At 43.3% G+C, this 12,320-nt stretch overlaps 1 protein-coding gene across 1 annotated transcript in view; it reads right to left on the reverse strand.

Annotated features, from left to right (window-relative positions):
• Nucleotides 1-12,320, reverse strand: part of LOC309558183 (BOS complex subunit NOMO3-like) — a 236,509-nt gene that overhangs the window by 157,687 nt on the left and 66,502 nt on the right. The window contains exons 9-12 of the mRNA XM_082261194.1: nucleotides 8,641-8,730; nucleotides 8,320-8,425; nucleotides 3,826-3,976; nucleotides 2,350-2,527 (exon numbers count right to left, since the gene is read on the reverse strand). Coding sequence (XP_082117320.1) covers nucleotides 2,350-2,527; nucleotides 3,826-3,976; nucleotides 8,320-8,425; nucleotides 8,641-8,730 — 525 coding nt within the window. The remainder of the gene's footprint in view (nucleotides 1-2,349; nucleotides 2,528-3,825; nucleotides 3,977-8,319; nucleotides 8,426-8,640; nucleotides 8,731-12,320) is intronic.

Below are 12,320 nucleotides of genomic sequence, written 5' to 3' on the forward strand. Positions count from 1 at the left end.
AAAGATCTTCGCTCCGGTCTTCTCCGCTCCTCCTCCGACGCTGTCCCCGGTGATTATGCCGGTCTCCAGTCTCAGCAGCTTATTATATAGCCATTAGGGGCGTGGCCTCCCGGTGACATCGGGAGGCCCTGCCCCCTTATGTCACCGACGTTGTGACACTGCAGCTCCAGAACACACAGTTCCTGGGTTTTGGATCTGTAAAACGCCTATGCCACTTGGAGCTCCTAAAAGCTCTATGTGTGCATGAGGCCATAGAATAACATGGATGGGCGTTCTGCAGCTGCAAAAAAAAAAGTCTGACGCTGCTAACAGCAGCTCCAAAAACGTCCAGTGTGCATGAGGCCTTACAATCACTTATTTGTTATTGTTTTGATTGATTTATTCACTTTTAATTGCACCCCTGGCGCTGCATTATTTACATATTTGTACAACTCACAGCACATTTTAAATGCGTTACTTTAAAACTTAGTCTGCCATCATTACGACTGGACACTGCAGGGGAGGGGGGGTGTAGAGCTGGAAGAACTGGGCAGGACAGCCAAACTGACTGGAAACTTCACACTGGACCTCATGCATTTTGGATGTGCCTCTCCACTCTTCCTCCAGACTCTGGGACCTTGATTTCCAAATGAAATGCAACATTTTCCACTGTCAGTGATGATTCAGATAGCCATGTCATCTGCTGGTGTTGGTCCACTGCGTTTTATTAAGTCCAAAGTCAGGGCAGTCCTCTAACAGGAAATTCTAGAGCACTTAATGCTTCCCTCTGCTGACCAGCTTTATGAAGATGCTGATTTCATTTTCCAGCAGGACTTGGCAACTCTGGTTTAATGATCATGGTATCACTGTGCTTGATTGGCCAGCAAACTCGCCTGACCTAAACCCCATTGAGAATCTGTGGGGTATTGTCAAGAGGAGGAGGAGCGACACCAGATCAATTTAACAGTTTATAGAAACAGTAAGGCCCCTTTCACACGGGCAATCCGATCAGCCTGTCAGTTTTTCAGGCGGACCTGATCAGATGCTCCATGCATCCCTATGGGGCAGCAGATGTCAGCGGTGACATCCCTGCAGACACCCACTGCTATCCGATTCTGATCCTGTCTGTGAAACCTGGACGGATGGAAACCCTATTTTCCATCCGTCTGGAGGATCGGATGGGATCGGATGAGAACGGACAGGAGGTCCGCTCTCATCCGATCTCCCATAGAGGATAGCAGGGATCTGATAGCTCCGTCTCCGCACACAGAGCGGAGATTGAGCTGTCATCCACCTGCTCGGCGGATCAATTTCCCGCTGAGCAGAAAACGGACCTCGTGGGGCGGTGCGCCATGTGAAAGGACCCTTACATTGCTGCAATGCAGGGATTGCCAACTGTCACATTTGCTTGTGTCCCCAACCTCTGTTAAACCATCAAATGGCCGGTGTCAAAACTGATCACGTGCAGCCCAGTGGCAGCTGAAAATCAAAACACAGCAGTTTCCTTGGCTGTAAAGGATAGGAAGGTTTAATTCCACTTTAACCACTTACCCACTGGACACTTATACCCCCTTCCTAACCAAACCAATTTTCAACTTTTAGTGCTGTCATATTTTGAATGACAATTACTCAGTCATGCAATACTGTACCCATATGAAATTTTTGTTTTTTTTTCCCCACACAAATAAAGCTTTCTTTTGGTTGTATTTAATCATCACTGGGTTTTTTATTTTTGCACTATAAATGAAAATTTTGTAAAAAAAAAAAAAAATGCATTTTTCTTTGTTTCAGATTTAAAATTTAGCCTTTTTTTCCTTGATAAATTTTGCCAAAAAAGTTATTCTGCTACATATCTTTGGTAAAAATACCCCAAATAAGTATAAATTATTTGGTCATTGTGAAGGTTAGAGTCTACAAGCTATGGTGCCAATCATTGAAAATTGATCACACCTGATGTACTGATGGCCTATCTAATTTCTTCAGACACTAACAAGCCGGGAAAGTACAACTACCCCCCAAAATTACCCCTTTTTGGAAAGTAGACATTTCAAGGTATTTAGTAAGAGGCACAAATTCCCTCTTATCCTACAAGGGCACTGTCAAAACAATTCTGCCACCAATGAAGATTAATGTAAGAACACAACAACATAATGATGGAAAGGTTAGGATTTCCAGATTAACCTAAATATAATGATCCACTTAATTAAACCTCCCTAATGATCCGCATAAGCATGCTGGGCTTGGATACAGGATGCATGATTACAACATTGTGTTTATCAAGTTAATTTTCAGCAATCAGTAACAAAATACAACTATGTTCTGAATATTTATTTGGTCAATAAATGATATACATCTGCATATTCCTATTACCTGTATGTTATAAGATCCTCTTCTTGCCTGGAAGCAGAACCGTCCTTGAGTGTCTGACTCTGTAGTAAGAACTGATGTTCTCTCTTTGTCTTGAGTCGTCAAAGTAACTTTATATTTACTCATTGATTTCATACCTTCCGGAAAGTGTGTAATAGAGATATCTCCACACACACTAAATCTGTAAACAAACATAAAAATAGGAGATTTTTATGCCATTCTCTGGATAAGGTGTGAATACAGGGATCTGTTTATGGAGGTTTTCTTGGTTTAACCCAATAGATTGGTGCCTTCTTTTCAACCTATGTTACTAAACACATGTTTTTTTTAACACAAGGTAAAATAGAAAAATAACCACTTCAAGACCGGAAGGATTTGCCCCCTTAATGACCAGGCCATATTTTGCGATTTGGCACAGTGTTATTTTAACCGACAATTAAATTGTGTGACGCTGTATCCAAATAAAATGGATGTCCTTTTTTTCCCACAAATAGAGCTTTCTTTTGGGGGTGTTTGATCACCTGTGCGATTTTATTTTTTGCGCTATAAATTTTGGGGAAAAAAAATAAAAATTTCACATTCTACTATATGACATTCTAAAAAAAAAAAAAAAAAAAAAAAAAAAAAGTAAAATCAAAAATTTAACATTTTAATTTGTTTTCTGCTATATATTTTTGGTTAAAAAAAAAAAAAAAAAAAAAAAAAAAAAAATCGCAATCAGCGTATTTTGATTGGTTTGCGCAAAGGTTATCGCCTCTACGAACTATGTGAAAGATTTCTGTCATTTTTATTATTTTTTTTTTTTTTTTTACTAGTAATGGCGGCAATCTGCGATTTTTTGCAGTGGACAGATTGGAGCCCTGACTGATATTTTTCACATTTTTGGGGGAACCAGTGACATTACTACAGTAATCAGTGCTACAAATATGCACCGTTACTGTAATAAGGACACTAGCAGGGAAGGAGTTAACATTATGGGTGATCAAGGGGTTAAATGTGAGCCTAGGGGAGTGATTCTATCTTTCAGGGGTGGGGCTTCTGAAATGACCATAGAGACATGTGAACCTATATAGAAAGGATCACATGGGATGTGATCGTTGCAGGAAGAACAACGATCAGCTGTGTTTACAACAGCTGACCGTTCTCTCTCAGCATGGGAACGATCGCAGGTGTCAGGCAGCAATTGGAGCTGCCTGACACACGCATCGGCTTCCACGCTGACTTTCCCCGTCGCTTTGGCCAGGAGCGGCTGCCTGTCGCAGTATATCTGCAGTGGGCAGTCGTAAAGTGGTTAAACAGTAAAAACCAATTGCAGGACATATTATCTGTAAATCATCCCTGAAATGGCATGACCTGCTCTAGGATAGAAAGACTCTACAACTATGGCACAAAAGGTAACACATGGCTAGTGTCTGTTCATTTACACATTTGGGGTGCAGTTTTCTTGTAGGCAACAGGATCTTAAGCAGGTCAACTTACCTAGCTGCTACAATATCTGCCAACTGAGGAGTGTTTGGCGCAATCTTCACAGTAAGGGTGTCAAAGAAGACATGTTCTTTCTTTGCATCAATACTATATGTTCCTGCAGTCATGTTTTCCAGACGGAATGATCCGTCAGCATTGGTCGTAACTGTAAATAAATAAAAATGTAAAATTATTTAACTACTAATCAGTGTTCAGTACTTCATAACTCACCAAGCTAGAATTGAAAAAAGAATCCGCTTTTACTGGAGATCTATAATAGCAGTAAAAATGATTTACAGACAATGCCAGCTGGAGGTTTAAAATACATCAGCAAAAGAAAGGACAGAGGAAACTGTAAAAAAGAAGGGTAAATGGGATTTTTGTACTACGGCGTTCTATTGCCTCCTTCAGGAGTAGGACTAGGCAGAACAAAAAACACCTGGCTACGCCCATGGGCCATCCTCAGTTTGGTATATAACCTCCCCTCTCTGCTCGAGGTAATCAGTTTAGTAGCAAGCAGTATTAGAAGTATCAGAACCTTATAGAGGGGTGGGTGCTGTGTCCATCGATAAACTCAGAGAAATGGATTTTAAGTACAAAATTCCCATTTTCTCATCGATGGACACAGTGCTCCATAAATCATAACTACTGGGACGTCCTAAAGCAGTACCAAAAGAAAAATGAGGTGTGGGGAAAAAAAAACCCAAGGCTAAATACAAGAGCCCTTAACCAGGACATAGGAGCCCCGTCTGAAAATAAAAGTTTAAAGGTTAACGCCACTTTTGTGGGGGGGGGGGCATATACAATTGCGACACAAATCATATTGTAATTGAATCTTAATTAAAATGACCTTTCCTTTTCAATCTGCAGCCGTTGTAATTTTCTGAAAATGCAATACAATATGGCTACCTGCAGCTGTTCTGTACACAGAATGTGAACTGACCACACCCCAGAAATCATCATGATCATTTCCTGCTTGTGTGATTGGTTCACCAATTTTCCCAGAAGTCTGATTAAGATACAAGTCAGATTTCTGCCATCCCTTGCAACAAAAATTTCTAAAGGGATGCAGGCCCAGCAACTTTCCTCATTAGAGCCCTGCAGCTGCCACAGCTTGTAGATAATTATGAAACCACTCCCATTTGACCCACTCAGCATAGAGGAACACACAGTGATTTCTTCAGAATAATAAGGTAGGAATCTGCAACAAGGTTTGTTAAAATCCCTGCAATTTACATTTTATTTAGATCACCCAGAGGGTAATGTTTTTCTCAACAAAAGTGGAGTTATGCTTTAAAAAAAAAAAAAAAAACCTTCAAGAGGGAACAGCCCCTCTTAAACAGCAGCCTGCAAAACTTTGCAGCCAAAAGAAGCATCTGCAGATGCCAAAGTATCTACCTTACAGTATTTTGTGAAGGTATGCACCGACGACCAAGTGGCTGCTTTTCAACTTGCAATATTGATGCCTGGTGACGGAAGGCCCAAGAAGCACTCTAGTAGAATGCACGGTGACAGCAAAAGATGGAACCTGACCTTTAATGGAATAGGCTGAGTCACCGTCTGTCTGATCTATCTGGAGATGGTAATGGTAGCCGAAGAAGTGGCCAGCCCTTTCCTTTATCCGTCCGTAAACACAAAAAAGCGAGTCTGACCTCCGAAAGGACTCAGAAGCTGCCAGATCCACCCAAATCGCACGAACCACATCCAAGGTATGCAAAGCAAAATCCCTGGGAAGAGCCACCTTGGGACACAAGGAAGGCAACACAATGTTCTCATTCAATTGGAAGTCAGAGACAACTTTGGGCAGGAATGATGGGCAGGCACGAAGAACCACTTTATCCCTATGGACCACTAAATAGGGACAGCAACAGGAAAATGTCGCCAATTCCGATACCCTGCGGGCCGAGGTAATAGCCACCAAGAATGTCACCTTCTGGGATAATGTAGGCAAGGGAATCTTCTGAATATTCTCAATGGAGGTTTTTGGAGAACTGAAAGTACTAAATTTAAATCCCATGGTTGTTCCTATTCCTTACAGGAAAACCTCTGAAAATAAGGCACATAAGGAAACACCTTTGGAGTGCGAGATGCCTTATGCGTACCAAATGACACAGCCACGTACGTGGCTACGTCAGCCGCATCCTCAATTTTTAAAGTCTCATGCACCGTCTCAGGCAGGGGGCGCTTCCTCCTGCGCCTCTTTCCGCACGCAACTTCCACCCGGTACGCCAAGGACTGCAGGACCACCGTCAAAGCAACCATGGGAAGCTGGGGTTCCAAGGGACCTGCCACCTCCATGAGGGGGTCAGTGGGGGAGACGTGACCCTGAGGCTCCATAAAGGAAAGGAAGAACTTGCAGTACAAAAACAATCTTTTGGCACCACTAATGGATCCCCCCAGGGCTCAGGGTACCTATTAACAGAGAAATAACAGGGACCCCAAGGACACACCCTACCGATCGGAGAATCATGGACACCATCCTTGTTCATACGTCCTGGGCACAGGAAGAGGAAACCGAGGAGGAAACCGAGGAGGAGCTTCGGCATCCCCACAAAGCGTCGGTCGCCACCAGCGCCTCCCGAAGGGAAAATGGCCCCCGTGACATCAGGCTACATAAACCTGGCCACCAAAACGGAGACCAGCCAGACTCAGGGAAAATGGCCATCAGCTACAGCATGCTGCCAGGATCTTCCCTGTGCCCTCTTCCAATGCTGCACCCCCTGCAAGGGGACTCCCTTCTGAAGGTAGGACACGTTAGGGGAGACTCTGCTGCACACTCTGCAACGGTCTCTGCACTGGGACCCCCCCTGCACTATAACACACTGCAAACAGTGGGGCAAGCACCTAGGAGTTTCCTACACTGGGACCCCTCCAGATTACCAGGGCAGGACACACTATCCCAGGACCATTATAGACTGGGGATAGCGGGGGAGACGCCAGGGGTCTACGCTGCATCCTCCCTCTGCCCTGGGACCCCCATCAAACTCCAGGTCCAGACAGGGGCGAAAGGGAGTGGGGGGGAAGCCCTGCTCACTGAGGGATTTTTAAGGATGGGAGCAGGGAACCTGTAGGCAGGTCCGACCGCCCCTGGAGGTTACCCGAGTCCAGCCAAAAAAAAAAAAAAACGCCAAAAGGGGGGGGGGGGACTGTACTTACCCTTCCATGGTGCAGGTAACACTCCAGACAGAATCCTCACCACCGAAGTAGTGGAGCTGTCGGACAAGGGACGACTATGCAAGCCGTTTAACTCGCAGACCAGCTTCCGTCTGGGAGGTTAGGTCACGGCCAACCTATAGTGTAGCTGTGCTCTGCATGAATTTGCTTGCTGGGCAGACCACTGGATTTAGATTATCAAGCCCGTTGCCCAGACCAGCAGTTGATTGTAGATCTCCCGAGAGAAAAAACAAAAAAGTTGTAAGGAAGGAGAAAAAAAAAATTGCTAGGACCAGAGATCCCAGCCGGAACCCTAGGACCTTACTCCGGACAAGACAGATTAAAACTGATTACCTAGAACAGAGGGGGATTATATACCAAGCTGAAAACAGCCCATTGGCGTAGCCAGGTGTTTTTTGTTCTGCCTAGTCCTACTGTTGGAGGAGGCAATATAACCCAGTATTTATGATTTTTGGAGCGCTATGATTGGGGCTGCTCTGTGCAAAACCGTTGCAAACAGCAGGTATGTATTACATGTTTATTATTTAAAAACAACCTTTACAATCACCTGAAGTGTAAATTACCCACTGCGATCCTTTGCGTAAGGTCTACACAGGACTGTACGGCGTGTGTGAGGATACACCCCAGCCGCGGCTTGAGGGTGTCGGCTTCTCTGGTGATTTTTCCCCCCCCTATGCAGGTGTGTTGGTCATCTTGGCCGCCCCAGCTAAGCCAGGCTCCTCGGTGCAGGGATAATCACCTCCCACACTGGCCCTCAGGCAGCTTGCCTGCATGTATCCTGCTCTCGCTCACCACCACCCAGCCCGCTGTCTCCCCCTGATCTGTGCTGTGACAGTCTGTGGATTCCCCCCTTACCTCCTCCACTGTAGTCTAAGACATCCATGCAAGTTTTAGCTAATACTTAATAAACTTTCAGAATTCATGGTCCAGCGCCTCGATCACTTATTTGCAATTCTCTGTGGATCTTCCCCCAATCTTTTATATCAAGAGCTGCGGATCATACGCTGGAAATTTTGTTTTCCATTTTTAATAAACTCCATGACAGTTGCTAATGCTCTGCAACCTTATTACTGCCAATTCTAGAGTTGACAGTTGCTCATTCCTCGCAACCTTTTTGCAGCCACTTAATTTTCATAAATTCCTTCCAGCAGTCCATTGTGAGCGCTTAAGTTAGTGTCTAATGGCACTTTTATTTTTGGGTTTCCAAAAATAAGCATATGGGTTATCCGACTGAACGAACTTGCTTTTTTTTTTAATACAGAAAAATCCACAAAAACATATTTCATATCAGCACTTAGAGAAAAGTGTAACATCCATCACATGTCTAGGGCCTACCTTTCATCTGATTGTTCAGTGTGACAACTGCGTCCGCCACTCCTTCACCTTCTGGTCCATTTAAAACTCGGCCAGTAACAGAGAAACCCATTACATGAAAGACAGACTGGAATGGTAGGAATGGCAAAGGGGAAAATATTATCCGAATCAACCAGGGGAAAAACGTTGTATTTAAATGAAACAGAACAAAATTTACCATCTTTAATAAGCGATGCAGGAGAATCAATGTGGATGCAACTTACTGATTTAGCTAGTCTGAAAAATGACTTGCCATTCACTAATTTTTATTACAAATTATTATATTTTCGGTTATCACTTTACCTCTAATCTGAGGCTGTCATGTTCCACAGTGAAATCAAGTCTGGATGGAGCAACATCAAAAGTAATTCTCTCCCCTCTATAAAATGGGATCTGCAGAATATAAGAATGCGTCACTTGATAACATCGCTTACTTTCATGTACTACTATTAGCTTACTATCATTTGATAACTTACACCAAATAAATCCTGCTTACCTAGTCACAGAACATGAAGGTCAACATGTAATATAAAAAAAAAAAAAAAAAAAAAAAAAAAAAAGTATCCTCTATTCAAACTCCTAGTTTACAATTCACTGTCAAAAATATTTATATTTCTGTGTGGTCATGCATTCCCTATGCATTCTTCCTACATTACCTGAAAATCTCTCCCCCTAAATTAAATCATAAATAAATATTTAGAGTGGAAAATAAAGTGCTGATAGATCAGATCATGCAGGCCCCTTCTGCAGGTATACCCTATGGAAAACATTACAAATAATTGCCTTTACTGCAAAGCCTCAGTTGCTCCTATTCTCGGCACGGTGCTGATAATCAATCACTAGAGAAGAATCTGCTGATAGTAGAGCTGCAGGAATCAAGATTTTTTGGGCTTAAAGATCATGATTCTCGGGGTAACATCTTTTACATTATACAAAAAAAAAAAAAAAAAAAATTGTGCTAACTTTACGGTTTAGTTTTTTTAATTCAATAAAGTGTATTTTTACCCAAAAAAAAACTGCATTTGAAAGACTTGTGCGCAAATACAGCGTGATATAAAAGATTGCAAAGATTGCCATTTTATTCTCTAGGGTCTTTGCTAAAATTATATCTCTATCTATCTACACATACACACACATACAATGTTTGGGGGTTCTTCTTTTTCTAGCAAAAAATACAGATTTTAACTTGTAAGCAACAAGTATCAGAAAAAGGCTTAGGCCCCTTTCACACAGGCGGACCGTTCAGATCCGCCTGTTCGTTTCTCAGGCGGATCTAAACGGATGCCCCATGCATCTCTATGGGGCATTGGATGTCAGTGGAGACATGTCTGCTGACATCCGATCCAATCCGTGAAATCTGGACGGATGGAAACCCAATTTTCCATCCGTCCAGCAGATCGGATGAGAACGGACAGACGGTCCTTTCTCATCCGATTCCTCCATAGAGAACAGTGGGGACCGGACAGCTGTGTCTCTTCACACAGCGCAGAGACACAGAGCCATCCACCTGCTCAGCAGGAGATCGGCGGATCGATCCCCCGCTGAGAAAAACGGAGTCCGCCGACGGACTCCTATGTGTGAAAGGGGCCTTAGTCTTTAAGAGGTTAAACTACCCTCCTTTACAGACTGCTTTCCTTTGATCTAAAAGGAAATTATGCACGCGACTTCACAGGTCGTCCCCGAAGTCGTGCCACGTTAGTGTGAACCGGCACTCAGGCAAATGTTTATCACCATTGTTAAGGCTGCTAGAGAACTATAAACACAATGCTTTACAAACATTTGCCTGAGTGCCGGTTCACACTAACGCGGCACGACTTCAGGGACGGCCTGTGAAGTCGCGTGCACCGCGACTTCGGCGTGACTTGCACGGACTTCATATAATGAATGTCTATGCAAGTCGCTCTGATGTCGCCCCGAAGTAGTACAGCAACCTTTTTCTAAGTCGGAGCGACTTGAGTCGCTCCTATTAGAACGGTTCCCGTAGCACACAATGGACTGCCACTTGTCAGGCTGACCAGTCGCCTGACAAGTCGGGGTAGTGTGAATGGACACTTAGGCTTTTTTTTTTTTCTTTTAACATCAGTGAGTAAGTAGAGAACAGCTCTTTAAGAAATCGAGGACATGCCATTTTAAGATCGTGAGGGGGGTGAATAGTGATCTTTTAACGATTAATTGTGCAGCTCTAGCTGACCGCCTAATGATTTGCTGCTGTGGGGGGGTGGAAGCAAGAGGAATACCGTGCCAATGGAGGACAGATTTGGGAGGGAAAAGCAGGACAAATGATTAACTAAATATAAATGTACAAACCATAACTGGATACTAACATTTACTGTATAGGTAAATCTGATTCAGGGAATATCTGATTGCCTCTTGGGGGGGGGGGGGGGGTTAGGAAGGAAATATTTCCCCTGCTGGAGAAAATTAGATCATGCTCTGCTGGGCTTTTTTGCCTTCCTCCAGATCAACTGTGGCTATGGGATTGTTTACATATTGTAAAAAAAAAAAAAGTGTGTGTTTTGTTTCTCCTTTATTGGTTGAACTACATGGACTGTGTCTTTTTTTCAACCTAACTAGGACAAGACACATTCTGCTGCCAAGGAGACAAAAAAGAGGCAAACATACAAGTACAGGGTCTCCTCTTATTTCCCTAATATTCTCTCCTTTCTTCTTTGGCATCAGCAATTGTAAACCTCAGCTACTGCAGTTTTCCTCTCTAAGCCTAGGTTCACACTAATACGATGCAGGAAATCCTGCAATTCATATGCATTTCCTGAACTGCATTCAAAAGTCACACTGCCCCGAGATCCACAGCGGGTGTTAGTGCAATCTTAACAGCACCCCAAACACAGGTTGAAAACATAGTGCGTTTGTCTGCACCGAATCGTAAAGCGACCTCTGGTTTCCGTTGCGAAATAAAGCATACCCTGCACTGCGATGCACTGCCCAGCATAGACCAACGCATAGTGGTGTGAACAGGACCTAAAAGCTTCAGTAAATCTCCAACTCTGGGGATTCCACATGCATTGGAGCTACAAGGTGGCTACTAAGCACCTTCAGATTAGCTGCTACAGTAATATCTGGAGGTCCAGTATGACATCAGGCTATACATCAAATGCTGGGGCGAAGCTCTAGGATTTGGTGTGAGGAATGACACTGCTAGCAGCTGATAACAAATTCAGGATAGTGAAAGTCAACTAGGGTGATAATCTACAAGCAAAAGCTCAGTATTTTGCAGTATAACTTAATGTAATATTGCGTTCACCATGTTTTTTTGCACTACAAGACTTCCCACTACAGCATCAGCCAGCTAGAACTGAAGGAGGGTGGGGTTATCCAGTGCTTCCTTATGCTACCAGAAAGTGCTGGAAGGGACTCAAAACTAAACCTCCCAACATTCCCACCACTTTTCCATTAGAGTTGGGGTTATCTGTGGTAGGCTCACTGGAAGGCCTGTGGGTAAGGTAATTCTACAGCGCTGGGCTGGATCAGCCTTTAGTGGGTAGTCTTACATGTGCTATGCAGTATATGTGTGATGCTGAATACAAAGTGATTCACGTGTGTTTTTCTTGAGGCCTATACCACATGACCATATTGCATCACACTGTAGTCTAAAGTAGCTCAACAAACACACAAGGTGGCAACAGAGATTCAAGAAGGCAGAAGCATTATGATCGTTACAGAGGAAGTCAAAACAAATAAACTCAGTCTTGGGACACAACTAGAAAAGGTGACATTTATGACTTTGCAATTCTTAATAAATTAGCATTAAGATCCATAAGAATTATCTGAAGCTGTAGTATAGAATTTCTTTTTAGTGTGAAGAAATTGTCAGCTTCAGGGTCTTGATCCAATAGAGATTGAAAGAAAATGTTCTACATTCAAAGGACATCAAGACAAATTTGGCAAACTCTGTAGGTACTTGCGGGTAGACATTAACCTTTGACCCTGCTTGTAACAGGGGAGCATGCATTTAACTCTTAGGG

The sequence above is a fragment of the Pelophylax lessonae genome (genome assembly GCF_965119305.1).
Source record: "Pelophylax lessonae genome assembly, chromosome: 6".
Classification (NCBI taxonomy): domain Eukaryota; kingdom Metazoa; phylum Chordata; class Amphibia; order Anura; family Ranidae; genus Pelophylax; species Pelophylax lessonae.